General features: G+C 38.3%; 1 protein-coding gene across 3 annotated transcripts in view; it reads left to right on the top strand.

Moving 5' to 3' along the window:
- Window positions 1–9945, top strand: part of LOC124163554 (aquaporin AQPAe.a-like) — a 471658-nt gene extending 461713 nt beyond the window's left edge. For all 3 annotated transcript variants that reach the window (XM_046540538.1, XM_046540540.1, XM_046540539.1), the window contains exon 6: window positions 9152–9945. In XM_046540538.1, the coding sequence (XP_046396494.1) occupies window positions 9152–9343 (192 nt within the window). In that variant the 3' untranslated portion in view covers window positions 9344–9945. The remainder of the gene's footprint in view (window positions 1–9151) is intronic.
- The last annotated feature ends 6307 nt before the right edge of the window (window positions 9946–16252 follow it).

Genomic DNA, 16252 nt, shown 5'->3' with positions numbered 1-16252 from the left:
ATTAAGTAAGTAATCATTCTAAATTTTGGGTCTGGTTCTTCTAGTGTTAAATGCTAGCGTCTCTTCCCAATCAGCAATCAATTTCCCAACAACATCCAGACAACATTGTCGGCGTTAGAATATGACATCCGTGCAATATCCATGTTAATGCAATTAACGTTGAATGGACATCTGTCTAGTATGTAAAGGAGCCGCCAAATAACGTTGCAGGGATGTCCAACAGTAGACACAAGGTGTATATTGCAACATATCTTAGGTATCTACACAATATCTAATGAGTAGGTAATGGGTGAGCTTATTATGGTTTTTGATTATTCCCAGATATACAAGAAAAACATTCGTGCTCTTCAATTCTATCCAAAACATATGCTACCAATGGATATTGTTTGGAATAAATGTTTTTAAGGAAGTAAGTACTTCCTCTTGAATCGATGGTAAAGGTCATAAAAAAGAATAGGTCCATTTACATTTTCCACAATATTTTTTTAAAATTAACCCTTATTGTATTAAGACTTAATCTTCTCCTTCCTTTCCTTGGTTTTATAAGTATGGACTCTATCCATTCAATGTCAATTTAGAATATCTCGGATATTACAACTTAGGCATCTATGTAACGTTATTTTCACATCTCGTCGTGGATGTATAAAACCTTCTCGGGATACCGTGCGGGTAAGATTATGTAAGAGCGCCGACGTTTCGGGTACCGACTCGTTACCCATTCTCAACGGCTACTGAAAGGGTAACGTCGGTGCTCTTAAATAATCCTACCCGCGCGGTATCCCGAGAAGATTTTATACATGTTGTTCGCCGGGAAAGTGTAAAATCTCGTCGTGGATGTTAAAAATAGGATATGTCTGTGACATTGCCAAAATATCTATCGTGTAATAACAACGTGTGTTGGATATATCAACCTTATTTAGATACCCAATGGATATTCTCTGCTGCTTGGGTCGTTAGAGCAACGTTACAAAACCACCTGCGATAAAGCGCAAGCTCGAACGTAGGCGTGGGTGGGTCTAAGCTTTAAAAGAGGAGAGGGTGTGTTTGAGAGGTGTTCCCAGGGAAGATGTAGTTTAAGCACGTGGGCGTGACTGGTAGGACGGAGTCTCCCGAAAGAAGTCAGGATGAGAAACGGTCGGGAGAAGGGATCAGAGAATTAGCGGCGGCGGGGAGAGAGTGGGCCGATACACGCGGCGCCTTTATCCTTGATTGCCCCCGAGCGCATGCCTGTTTTCTGTGTGAGGAGCAATTAAGACGGCCGGCGGAAAGAGGTGATACCTGCGAGGGTTTTAAGGCCTCCAATCTCAGCCGTCTCCCTTGGCCGTTTGCCCCGATCGGGAGAATCGCCTGTCCAGAGGAAAAGTTGGGGAAGAATGGTGAATACAGTAATCCGGAACTTCGTATCGGGTTCAAGGATGCAGAGAGTTCGATTAGGTATCAAAAAGACGCAGTAAAGCGCGCGTTATGTTGCTTTTTACGTGAATTTTTTACGATGCATACTAATTATTTTTTAGCATATTCCAGGAGGGTCTTTTTCTGGGTACAATTTGAGTGCCAATTAAAGGAAAGTAATTATTGGTTAGCGAGAGGTAAGGGATGTTGTAACAGGGTGTCAGAAGATGATAACCTTATGGTTACGTGTTCATAATTTGGTGAAAGCTTACGTCACTTGTGTGTTTCCAAGCCTCCCTCGCAAGTGTGAGGGAGGCTTGGAAAATAACTAGGCCCACCTACAATTGTGCTTTAAACTATTTAGGTAATAATTTTATGGTATTAACCAATTGTTTATGGTTAGAGCATTTACTAAGGACTTTCCAGACACATAGAAAGACATAAAAAATTCTAAGTTTGCAAAATAATCCCCAAAAAAGTTTTTAAGGAGGCTTCCGCGGTGATTAAATTGATTATTATTTTCCGGGTAAACTCCGCGTCGACTCATTTTTTTGCGGACAAAAAATGAGTCGACGCGGAATTAACCAGAAAAATAATCGTCAACATACCCCCAATTTATGAATTATCTTCCAGACATAATATCTGAAAAGTAACTTTGACCCCAGTTTAAGAAGATTTAGAAGCCAGTTAAAGTTAATCGTTTGAAATAAAAGCATTTTACTGGACATTCACTTTCATGCACCAAAATGAATACCTCCTCTTGAAAACCTTCCTTTCCAGCACTAACCATTGCCTGTGAAAGCATAAATGAAACGAAGATATCCTCAAATACATGATTTTAATGATTTTTATACCCTCTTAAATATTATTTATCTGCCACTCCGGTGATTCGCATGGCAATCGAGAAATATTTTCTACAAAAACTAAGTTCCTTAACGTTCATCTCTTTCATTGGATGCCTACCTTAATCATCAAATTTGCATAACCTTTCCACCGTACCTATTTTGTATTTTCTTGCAACGTATTGCTCGTTTACAGGTACGTCATCACCAAGAAAAATTTTCAGGGTTTATCTAGTGGACTTTTTTCAGCATTTGCCTGAACCACTAATTTAAAAATTTTCTCTTGTATTAATGAGGTAAAATATTCAAACTGGAGTGGTAGGAAAATATTGATTGGAGTCTATTTCATTTACTCTGGATATTGTAAGACTAAGACATAAGTTTTTCTGAGGTCATACTTTACGGAAAAACGGCTGAACAGAAGTGAGACGCCCTCTTAATGGCGCACGCTAAAACGTCATTCCGTTATTTACCGTTGTACTTGAACACGATATACGAGACGGAGGTCAGGGAAGAACATTGTAAGAAAGACGCACGGCCGTGTAGGCAGTTTCTTGGCATGCTGTCACCACATCGCACAGATTGAAGTCCGTATCCACTCACTCCCTGGAACAATCTCAAAATCCGTTCGATTAATGTTTCATCACGTTGGGCAGATTGTACGACTACTTCCTTCAATAGGGTACGTCGTTTCCTTAATTAGGAGTCCCATTTTTTTCAATTGATCCATTCTCGCTAAGATCCTCCTAACTCGTCATGCAATAACTTTTAACAGACAGTAATCGTATAAGGTGCAGTATTAGAACGATAGATGTATAGGAAACGCTGTCAAACTACTTTTAAATTTAATGTATTTATCCATCTTGTCCTTCTGATTCATCGTAGCCATTTAAACAATGCTTTACGTTGCATTTTATTCATCATGTAATTAATGTACTCTCTTTGAGTGGTAATTAATGTTAAAAAATATTCAATTTTAAGCATGGTGATAGAGAGATATTCTTACCGTACATTCGCACGTTACATCGTTACATACACATGAAAATATCACGTAAAGGTTCATGCGTCTCAATGAAACACGTCTTTGTAATTCCATACCTTAAAGCAATATTCTCCAAAGTTTGAACTTCACGACTGACCGTCCACAATAAAAATTAGGAGAAAGAGATTTTATGTGGTATTCTTACCAAAGTTTTGTATTCCCGTCTTTCCCTTTTTCTTTTTATATTTAATATTATTTCGAATTTTTCGTATATTGCCTTGGCAGCTTAAATAGATGGTCTTCAATAAGTTCTCTAAATGCTAATTACATGAATCATCGATTGGATTAACTGGGTTCCGCTCGAATATTGTGCCAACGTTCGGTTTGCAGGCAGATAAGGTTCTGGGTGCTCAATGCTACTGTGGGAAAAATTTGTTCATAAGCGCGAACGGCATCGATCCCGAAAAGAGTTAATTACGCAGCAGTCAACGTTTGACGTTTAACGTACCTCAAGATATCATATCCAAATTATGCCCTCGTAGTTGGTCCTGAACGGTTGAAATTTTTGCCCAGTAAATTACTGGAGGCGAATAGAAGTGTCCCATCTCATGTGTTTTTTCATTCCATGGCCTGTCTGGATGCGTTCCAATATAGATAAACCACATGGATTGAAGGTAATAACGATTCCCGCCAGCATTTTTGATATCTTTTTTCTGAGCTCTGTGCGATTTCTTTCCTTCCCCTTCCAATGGTATTGAGTTTGTCATGATATTAGCTAAATCAGAAATTTCTATTGAGTTGATATGTGGCTTACATGATAAACATGCAACCAAATGTGGTAGTATTAAGCGTAAAAGCAATATACACAGTCAAACAACTTTCAAATTCTTCCCATCTCTCAATTTTATGATTTAACTGATAATTTCAGGCTTGACTTTGTGAAACCTCTCCATATTGGAAATAAAATAATAAAACTTCATAAGGTTCACTTGTGTATCGCATGTGAACCTTACAATTCACGTCTTCATATGACTGATATTACATAGCAAGTACTATTAGTAACCTGCAGATGTAACTACGACATGAAACCCGGTTCGTACCTATTTAAATACTTAAGTGAACCTTACAAAGTTTTATTCTTTTATTTCCAATCTCAATTTTATGCATGTCATCTTACTCAGCAATCACACCAATGTAAACATCTTTTGTCCATATAAATCATTTCCTTCGTCATGCAATTTTCTAAGAGGTAATTAATGCTAAAAAATATTCCATTTCAAGCATGGCACTAGAAAGATATCCTCAACGTACTATGTGTATTATCACAAATGTTCACTCTATTAATTGTACATATACTCTTCATTGTTTTTTTTAAACCATTTTCTTTCGTGTACGCGTGGTTTGCAGTTAATAATATCAATAATAATAATAAATATATTACCCTAGGACATTGTCCTCTGGAAAATATGAAGCAACATTTGTACAATATGACTCCGTAATATGGCAATAAAGGAAATGTAAATAGAGCGAAAAATGCCTTGTTGAATAATTAAATCAAGAGCAGAGTGAGTGCTAAACAAAACTCGTCAATTCATAATTATCTTAAGGATATGTGGAGTATATTTTCAGTCTAGTACATACAACAGTAATGCTGTTCAGCTAAAGTTGGAATAAAGGTTGAAAAGTTGAAAGGAAAATGAAACTAAGAATGTGGTGATCTTATTGAACTAGGATTCATGGAGTGAAGGAATTTGCTAATGCTTCGTAAATGGCGGAACAATTGAAGGAATTCTGAAGGATGTCTCTAATTACCACCTCCCCAACTCTCGGGGCAATTAGCGCCGCCCACCCTATCGCCACCCCTCACCCGCCCTCGCTTCAAGTCGACCTCAGGTTTCTTAATGACCCTTTTGCCAAAATCTCGTCCGCTATTTCCTCCCCTTACCGATGACCACATCGAAAAATCGTTAGCAGTAGTCCAGAAAGACGTGAAGATTGAGGTTAAAAAAAGAAGGAACCGATTTTTTTCTTTCTATCGGACTTCGAGTGCGATGAGTATAAGCGGATGAGTGGAAGGTGTAGATACTTTGGGAAAATAAGTATTCATTCGAACCTTTTATTACATATCACTCGCAAAATATATTAAGATATCTCGTTTGAACTGTAATTGGTATTATTTAGCATTAAATCAATTTAAAAAAACTACTTGGTGTTGTCAAAGTTGAAAAAATGCCTTGTCAACAGTTATTGTATTTCAATATTCCATTTGTACATTTTTAAACATTTTCATGGCTATTTAAAAATGAATGCATACCTTAATTCTTGAATTAATGGATACAAAATTTAATTACTGACAAAGAAATTCAATCCTTTCTTAGGGCAGACGAATGTGTCAAGCAAAACTCTTAATTTTTACCCATGTTGTGCATGTACACATGCATTTCACAAAAAGCATCTCTCATCACACAAAGTATAATTTTATGGCCATGATTAGAAAATACTGGTTCAGCAGCAACATAATGTCTTTTCTCTGTTCTGAACAGGAAATGTAGAACCGCAAATAACCGGGAAAATGAAAGCATTTCCTGGAAATCAGGTATAAACTCTGGAATGGCGTTTCACCGAGGGATTTGTTGAAGGAAAGAAATGAGTTGAGGAATTCTCTTGAGGAAATTAATTCGCGGTGCAAAGCGGTAATCCTCTATCCGACATTTTATACATCTAAACCTTTCTGGCTTGCTTCCAGGCCATTGCGCCACGATTGATGGCATCTAGGGGTGGCAGGGCCGGGAGGGAATAAAGGAAAATAAATGCTTCGGAACCCGTCTGTGGGGATGGGATGAGTTCAGATGAGTTGAAGGTATTCCTGGTGGAGTGAAATTGCAATTGAGTGTTCCAGTAGGGTTCTTTGTACGAGGTATCTAACCTCGTGATTGCTATGAAGCGTAGCACGTGATGTTGTGATACATATTCGAGTCTTTTATGCCTGGATCGGTTTTTAATTTAAAAATTTCAGAACCTGACGAATTTTTAAGAGAATGTCAATATTAGCTAATTGAATAACAACTGTTTTAACCCTCCTGCAATTAAAATATATCTTGCCCTACGTCTTTTATCTCTTTAAAACTTTTTCAGCCGTGCCTTTAAGAACCATAATATTCCTCCCATCAATGTTGCATACTATAAACTACATAAACATCTAAAAACATATAAAAAATTTCGAAATTAGCATGGGGAAATAATTAAATAGGAATTATGGGTAAAATTTATAGAAGTATATGATGTGTCAGACCAAAATTATCGATTTTTACTCCTTAATTTAAATTATGCTATATTGGGGTTATTTTTGTAAAATTAATTATTAAGATATGGAAATTAACGGTTTAATTATCCCAAAAATATTTATGTATTTCCTACTTGTTACTGTTACAGAGTGTTACGTATTATACTATTTTATTATTCAGACATTATTGTTATCATTATGAAGACAGAGATTTAGTTGAAGGAGAATTTTCTAGGTATTATCATTATTTTAACACCATTTCGTTAATAGGCATTGCTTGCATTTACTTTGCGTTAACTCCTGTACTTCATATCCCTGCTGTAAAAAAATGTCATTTTCACTGGTGTTGAACTAAATAGAATTACCACAATTATTCATACACTTACAATTCTGTCATTCTTGTAGATCATCAAGCGTTCTTACATCTAATAGCATTAAGTGCCTACTTCGAAGAAATGTAATAAAAAATCGGGAAATCAAGCCCTCAAAAACGATTTTACAGCGCCAATAACCCTTGGAAACTTCCTCATAAGCAAAAAGGCCTTTATACCCATGATCTCTTCCTTACGGTTGAGGGGGCAAATATCTCCACCCCACCACACCCCTAAACCCGTGAGAAGAAGACATTCTCTGCCACCGCTTAACCATTTTTAGCTCCCGTCCTCCCGATTACTACTACGACCGCCTTGGCTTCCAAATCCCTATGGAACCTTGCCCAACTACGAGCGGCGTTCACGTGGGGTCATTTATCAAATCCACGAAAGTGGAAAGAAGTGCCCCCTCCCCTATCCCAACCCCCCTGGCTATCCTTCCCAGCCGTCCTGATTTCTTGCGGTGCAAGATAGCCCCTTGACCGGTCTTGAAAATCTCTTGGCAAAGATCCCTCCCCAGTCTACCAGGCGGCCAATGGCGGGGAGAGGGAAAGAAGTGTCCGGAGATATTTGGAGATGTGGTTTCAGAGGGTTTGGGTGGCCAACTGGGGTCGCGAGAGTTCTGGGATTGCCGCTCTGCTTCGGGTTGTGGATTTCTCGAGTGGGCGGGGACGGTTTCCATAGGGACAGACTTTGTCTGGAGGGAGCGGGGTATAAGGTGAATGGTCACTGGACCACATGAAACGATAATTTTGTTTGGACGTCCAGACCTTCTGCCTTGCCATTATATCGCAGGGCTCATCGTTTAGGGCTCCCTTCCTCTCTCCGCCAGGGCCGCCAAAAGGGAGATAAAGGGAAATATGGTGAGCTTTGCGAGGGAGTCAGCATGTACGCTTTGTTTGGCGAATACTAAAAATCTCGGTGAATATCATAGGAAAACAGATCACTAATCAATTGGTCATTCATCACTCAAAATTTTGCACTTCCGTAAGTACACTCTTTATCATATATATTAACGGTTACGTCCCTAAGAAAGGGAATACAGTATCACCCGCTGGTACTGGTAGCTATTCTTTCTCAACATAATTCGGCACTTCCTCCAGATTCAAAATGTGAACGACGTAGCCAGATATTAAGCGTAAAATTAATTGGTAAAATGTGTTACTATGAGGACGACAAGTTATGGAGTGCAGTAGTGATAAAGACGAGGGTTTTTGTGGGTGATAGATAGTAATAGTGTGTGCAGTGGTATGTAATAATGAAGATAATGGCAAGTTAAGTGTAGTAATAAGGTGGATGTAAATATTGCAATACAGGAATAACAAAAATGTAAGAAAAGAGATATGAGGCTAAAAATACGTTATAAAAAAATGAGAATGAACTGTTTTTGACCCAAAAAATATTTCAGAGGAAGAACGGATTTTTATTTCTAATACGGAATTTTTCGAATCATGGCAATATATTATTCGAGATTCCTCGTAAAGTAGCAACCTATTAAAAGCTTATAAATAAAATAAGTAAGAAATATTTTGCCACTGCTCAACATTTATGATTTTCGCCATGTTTCATTTGAAACTCAGTATAGTACATATATTAGACGGGAACTTCATCGACCCTGATGTTATTATACTATATTAAGCAAAATGGTACTATCGTATTTTTATCCGTATTAGACTATCCTGATTTTATGTCTATTTAAGTTAATAATTGATTACATCAAAAGGAAAGTTACATCGTTGCATTTAATTATGCAACGGGGACCCAATTTCCACATTCTAATTGTGAATAATGTATAACTGTATACAACACGATAAATGTATGCATAGTCAAATTAGTAACAAGGATAAAAATGCTGTGTTGTGATGATTATGGTTTATATATCATGTTATACAGAACTCCCTCTGTAATGCGGCACTCCTCTTCTCCGGGCATACCAGTAATCCGGCATTTTCATACAAGCAGTTACCAAGCAGGTTGCTCGGTAATTTCGATTTTACTATGCATTAACACTTCCATTTCAAGCGTGTACTAATGTAGTGCATAATACAATATATTATATACATGTATGAATACAATAAAACAGGGATCTGCCGTTTAATCGCGTCATTATCAGTGATTTCCTGAAATCCGCCAAATTTGGTAATCCAGCAATGCTCTGGTCCAATATGTGCCAGGTTGCCGAGAACCCACTGTATATAGCACTTTTATAATTAAGATTAATATAAAAAATTAAGATGTAGATAATTGTGAGTTATAAAATTTTTCTCTCCATATTTTCCAGGTGTACTGGGTGGTTCCCCTGACCTCGTCCTTCCTAACCTCTGCCTTCTACCGTGCCGTCATGTGGCCCGCAGACTCCGATCAGTCGGCCGCCGCGGCTGCAGATGCCGCCACAACCGATGAGGACGGCGATCCGCTGACCGGGGTTCGATCCGCAGACGGCAAAGCCGACGGCGCCACGACCCGTCTTTGATGTACGACTGCCTTCATAAGAGCAACCAAAGTGCGCCTACTAGCCTCGCTCGCCAACAATCAATCGGCCTTCACAAGGCGGAGATCATTCCACGTTATGAAGACCCGAGAGGAGTTTAAAAAAATGATCCTAGCTGCCAAAGAGCTTCGATCTATTCATCTCATTTTGGCGTCACTCGTAGCCAAGCAACACAATTGTATTTATGCATAGAAGTACAACATAAAGAAACGACGTATTCATCTTCATCCTCGCCTCTAGTTACCAGTAAGAAGAAATGCTTTGGTGATACAAATTATCAGCTTTATAAGCTGGGGAAAAAGTGCCTTTAAACTTAATGTTAGCGTTATTAAGAAATTTATATTTGTTAGTGCATACAATCGAGAAGATTGGATTTATTTAGTAATTGTGACGGCTTTTATAGATTGAAAAGAAAATTTTTAATCGAGCCGAGTGGATTTACCTCTCATTTTTGTTTTATGATAAAAATATAGATAAGTACATATTTTGCGGGAACAAACGCTGATTTTCACACTAATATTATATGACGCAAAGCCACATTTATCGCGAACAAAATGTAGTGGAAATAAAATGACATTAACATATCTACATCTTTCCTTCATAATTCTGTACATGTTACCTTTCCTAATGACATTACGCTGATTTTAGTACTACAGCAGGTATTTTTTCCTGTTATAGCAGAACACAACCTGACCACTGAAGGGAATGGTAAGACGACGAACTTTCAAATAACAGTGCACTGACAATATGACACTCGGATTTATATCGTCTCGATATAAATATCGATTTATTTATATCGATATCAATTTACCGTCGTAGTGTGCCAAGCAATAATGCTTTTGATAACATATACAGCATAAGCCACATCAGCCGGGTGTTTAATTGGTTTAGCGATTTGCTCATTCTTAATTAATGTTTCGCTCGGTTGATAGCATTATTGCTATGATAACATTCACAAGAAACGACGTATGGCATTGTATTAATATTTAGCGTAGAGTTGCTTCCTACTTGATGACCTACCTAAGTTTTTTCTCAGCCCGCAGTGAGCCCATAACAAGGAAAATAGATGATAAAATAAGTTAATCAATTATTGAACAATAAAAATACCTTCTCCTTGTGATTAATATAAAACTAATTCTTGCTGGATATACATTCCATGCCATGACGCCGTTTGCATTGTTGAAGGATAATTAATTCATGTATTGGTACCCTAGAGCGCTTAGTTTCGCTACATATTTAATTGCTATTCAAAGGCATCGACGTTCTTTTCGTACTTATTAAATCTTTCAATTTGTTTTGTGTAAAAATGTACTATGCGTGAAAAATTAGCATATGTATGTTTTGAAACGAAGGCAATTAGAAGGAAAATTGCCTCCGGATAATCTATAAAATTCATTTAATCTTACATCCTAGACAATATTTATCATTAAATAATGCCCAGGCAATGTCATCTTGACGTGAATATAATATTTTTTTGTTTCTCTGTGAAATTTGGGAAAAATAAATCGGAATATAATACCAATCACATCTTCGTAACTGATCAGTGTTGGCAAGGCTCGTCGGATATTTAATGTATTTCGAAGAAAAATATTAAAAGAAAGAGTCACTTTAGCATGCTATATAATTGCTACGTCCGCAGCACTACCAAGGGTTTCGTACAGGCTGACTAGCGACCAAAGTAATGGTACAAGTCTAAATGAACTTGGTGAGCCTTTAAGCAATGAATATAACAATAAATACAATAATTTCTACTGTCTCAGGCTAAACTTTGTAGAAGTTCATTTTGAGCAAATAAAAACAAAAACTTTGTACTTTTCCAATAATTTTTTTTCACTGTTATAAGGCACCTGAGGGCTGCGTCGTAACTAGTAGTACCGTGACACTAAATTTGTGGAAAAGGTCGTTTTCCTTTCATTTGCTCATGAATACAATAACTTATTTTTTTGCCCGAAAGAGTGGTGATCGACGCTTGCACATCATAATGACCGTTGGGGAAACCTGACATTGTACAGTGTCATGAAAATCTCTCTCAAAATCTACTAACAATACTCTTCTTAGGCGAAGTATAGACATTCATGCCGAGAAATGTTGATGCGGAAAGTGTAAATAAAATAAGTACTGTACTGAGTGCTTTCTTACTGCTGTAATTGATTAATTTTTCACATTCCTACGCCAGAGCATATACAGGATGTTTCAGAGGAATCTCCAATACTTCAGGAGGTGCTAGGGGACTCAATTTCAAGCATTTTGGTCCATGAATATGTCTGAAACAATCTCAAAATTGGTCAGATTGCACAATCGTATTGTTACTATTTGCTCAAAGCTCTCGTTTAATGAAGCACATAAAATAATTTTTCAGACGATTATAATTATAATATTATATTATAATCGCACATTTTCATTCAGCCATAATCATTTTAAGTCCTTAAAAATCCAGAGTATTTAACAATATGTCGAATAAGCCACATACCCAAGAAGGAGGGATCGGGTTTGGTGCGGTGGCTAGAGTGTTGACTTCCCACCCGGCAGGCTCGAGTTCAAATGCCGGCAGTGGCCAAGAATTTTCAGAGACTGCCCAATCCCTGCTCGAGTGTTGTGCGGAAAACATTTCAGGCGCCAAATTCCGTCCGTCGGATGGGAATTTAAGCCGTGGTCCACATGGCGCCTCTCGTTAAGATCAGGCTTATGTCGATGCCGGTTTGTTCTCAACCCTTCCTTACTTACCCTTCCCTCATGGTGCGAATGAACTCAACTGTCGGTCGCCTCCTCCTAATATCATACCGTGCCAATTTCCCTTTGAGAACATCTCAAAATCCTTAATTGAAAAATGAAAACATTTATGTCAACGCATGTCTCTACATCGCTAGCCCTTTAATTGCCAGCCCATTTCAGGTGGGATGTACGAAGGCTGCCAAGGTTATTTTCCAGAATTAGCAACATTTCAGATTTAAAAATTTTTTCAGCTAAGTACTTAATTTTATTTAATACGTCTAGATTTTTTCCCAATTCTTAAGATATATTTACATCTTATAACCATAGATACATTATGGGGGTTTACATCAATTACAGCCGTTGAAAAGGCCACTATCAAGAAAAAAAGTGAAATAATACGGGCCGATAAATCGGCCCCTGGTAGTTTTCGCTTAACAAGCGGTGGCAGTAAGAGGGCTAGAGTTCATTTACAAGTCCAGTTGACCACAACGATAAGCGGTAAAAAGATAATACCACCGTAATAAGCATGTTAGATGTATTTTCTTTATTATCCATCAGGCACAATACAAGACAGTACCACCAACAATTCACTAATTAAAGCGAATTCAAACAATCTTCTCCGAGATGGATTCTCGATGCCTTCAAAAAATTGACCAAGTGTTCTTCCTCAAATATGCCACCGTTGCAGCCCCAAACAGTAAGTTCTCCGAAATGAAATACGACCAGAACTAAAACCGTGGGCTCATATTCCACCGCCAATTCGCTTGAAGGCCGACTGCAGGTAGACGGCTACCTTTTATTACGCTTCTTTCGGTCGCCTCCTTCAAATACCATACCATACATACCCAAGAAAAACAGTTCTCACGGTAGCTGCAAAGTACATCCAAAAAAATGTTTTCGTTTCCAAAGCTCAATAACTAAGAAGTTGGGACCCCATGTTTATGTACAAGAAATGCTTGAAAAAACATCCCCTACCACCTCTTGAAGTGTAACAGATTCCTCCTAAAACACCTTGTATAGCAAAGAATGTGGTCGGAATTTATAGAAATAAAACATTGCCCATAACCCCCGTTTGGCTGAGACTTGGTGGTTTGTTTTAGTTCCGGTCCCATCCTGCACCTCACATGGATAGCACACAAGCATTGAGACCCTGGAAGTTATTGCAGCGTTACAGCGTGCCTTTCCGGCAACACACGACTCGGCCCTAGGTTTACGTTTGTTTGCTCCCGCCTTTGGTGACCTCGTGCGTCCGGTTTATGTACCAGGTATACTTCACTTAGGAGTTCGAGAGAGATGAGAAAGGATCGAGAGAAGAAAGAACTCGAATCGGTATACTCGCGGCTTCCCTTCAGAAATTACAAGCGCAAGATGAACGATTTTTCTCTCCAACTTTTCGGCGCAAACGTCTAGGTAGGAGTCCCAGCAGGAGCTAGGTAAGCGCGTCTGTATCGGTTTAGTTCTTCGCCCGAAAGAAGAACTTCGCCGTCTACTTGAAGCGGGCACGTCCGGAGAGAATAGCCTTTTTTCTGAATTGAAGAGCATCGTTCCGAACAAACTGGATCTATTGATCCGACTTTTTAAACTCAACTCTCTCGTCTCTGTCTTGTGTCACGCATTGCATATCATGGGGTTGCAAGGTAGATTTCTCGAGAAACAAGAAATAAATGGATGGACCTTTGTATTGGCTAAAATAGATTCTGTTTATCGGCGCGCGGTACGTGCCAGATAGTGAAAGGTAGAACGTTATAACGGAACTGGAAATAAGTTACGTATAATAGGGATTCAAATAAGATAACAAAAGACATTCTAAGCAAATATCCAAGTGAAAACCTATGAGCCAAATTGTGAGAAGTGAACCTCGTTTTTACAGAAACATTTTTTGGCGAAAAATTTCTCTCTTTTTACAACAAATCTCTTCTCTTGGTTGTATCAATTATTCATATTTAATGTATCTCGATAACCGCTACCAACTTTAATACCAAATTTGTTTACCAATTTATTGCAAAATTGGGAGCGATTGTTTTCTTACGGCCTTCATAAGTAATAATGCAATTTAACTCGTTTCCATTACATACAATTCAATAATTTTTTGGATACGAAGAATTCATTGCCAGCCAGATAAAGGGTTATGTACAAGGTTTATAAACAAATATGTTTTTCTTGTTGTAAAATATGTATTTTTGCCAAATCAAGCCTGGTTACAGGACACGCATAAGGTCTTCCGCAGCCTGTATTCTATCGAAGCTCGGAAGTGCATTTAAGGTTTGGCTGAGGATTCCAGAGTGCGCAAAGTGATAGAGAAACATTTCTATAGGTACCCTGAAATTGCCCAATAGAGAGGTTCAAAGGTAAGGCTCATAAGGGAAAAAAGTATTAGACTGCTTACGAGAATAATAGTTCAATAATTTTTAATTCCAACTTCTGTCGTGAATGGAGCTTGAATAATAATATTTGTCTAATATTTTTACTTGGAAATTATAGCAGCATACAGGGAGCCTATAGAGACGGGTTTTCAGTATGGCTGGCCTAAAAATTCCTTGAAAATTAAATAGATTGATATACATTGATACGTTTTGAACAAAATTTTTAAGGAAACATGTACACCATTTATTGTACTACTTAATTAATCATATAGAGGAATCCATTGGAATTCGTGATTGCAATATATAGTTAAACTTCACTTTTGCCATCCCTGTATAAATGAATCTCTTGTCAATATTGGTTATTTTGCGTGAGAACCTGACCAGAGTTAGGGCATGTAAGCGATGGATTAGGATAGCGACAGAAACTGAAGTAAGGATAGTATTCATAATGGCCGACTGATGACTGCTAACAGACAGTTTCACTTCAAGAATAGGAAATTTATATTTTATTATTATTTTTATATTTTAGAGGGGGTTGCTTTTATTGCTTTTTGCCGTATCTCGTCCCTTGCAGACGGAACATTTGCACGAGTCATTCAGTCGGTGGTTGGAAGTGGGCTTCATAGTACGAAGTGCATTAAAGTTCAAAGGTCTCCGATTATCTATTTCCAGACTGGAAACGAATGGACACACGTGTGTTGTTTCAAAAAATGAGCGTGAACCCTTGTCACCACGTGACAGAGATGGCTGCGCTGTATGATAGATAGAATTGATTACGCGATTTCGCAGTGGTCAAAAGTGGCTTCTAAAGAAGCCTTAGCCACGGAATAGGAGTCACAGCGTTGACGTGGTAAAAACCTTTGTGTCTAGAGGAATATTACGTTTATATGTAACACCACTTTCCTAGTTTTCGGATGAGTTGTCGGAAAAAAAATGTATGCCTTAGAACTTGAATGAACCTTGTATAGCCTTGACCTGTCTACATCTATCTACATCTACATAATACCCTGTGAGCCACCTTTAGGGTGTTTGCCAGGGGGTGACAAATCACCACCATGCAGCATGCAAGAGGACCGGTCATAGAAATATTACGCACAATAGAAAGATATACATGCTTATTCATAAAAAAATTGCTAATGGTTAGTAATTCCTAGAGCAAATACATGCAAGGTTAGAACTATGAAAAAACATGCAATGAATGATCCTTGAGAGCGACGCCATTGATCCTATCCATTGAGACAACGTTGCTATCCTTAATAGTACGACCTGTCGCGTTGGTGGAGAGAGTCGGGCTCAAGGTCGCAGTATTGGAATAACTATAGGGTGTGCCGGGATAAAGGTAGTTCGGGCGGTGCCCGAGGGTGCAGAGTATTGTTTACTGTCGAGTCGTCCCACTTGATGAAATCTCCAAAGGCACCCCGCGTGCTGACGTTACAACTAACTCAGATTTTGGGCAAGTGCCAGCGAGGTAAGGAGTGACTTCGGGCAGCGGGGATGCCTCCAAGGATTAGGAAAGTAAGTTTAGGTAGGAGGAAGGAGTATAAAACACAGCACATCCCTTACCCTTGTGCAGTAAAAAAGAAGAAAAGTCATCATACCTCAACCGGATGATTATTGAATGGAATAGACACTCTGCAGAACTGTTTCAGCCCTATCCGGATAACATAAAGATTTTTAAGAAGAGGTGTAAAAAAATGTGTTGGAAAATTAATTTCAATGCTATTTTAAAATTTCACTAATCTGGATTCATTTTAGTGGTGCATTTTCATTTAATACATTTTAATTAAATATAAACTGTTACCACCTGGCAAATAGC

This window comes from Ischnura elegans, chromosome 8 (assembly GCF_921293095.1).
Source record: "Ischnura elegans chromosome 8, ioIscEleg1.1, whole genome shotgun sequence".
NCBI lineage: Eukaryota > Metazoa > Arthropoda > Insecta > Odonata > Coenagrionidae > Ischnura > Ischnura elegans.
This window is presented reverse-complemented; position numbering and strand designations above follow the sequence as displayed.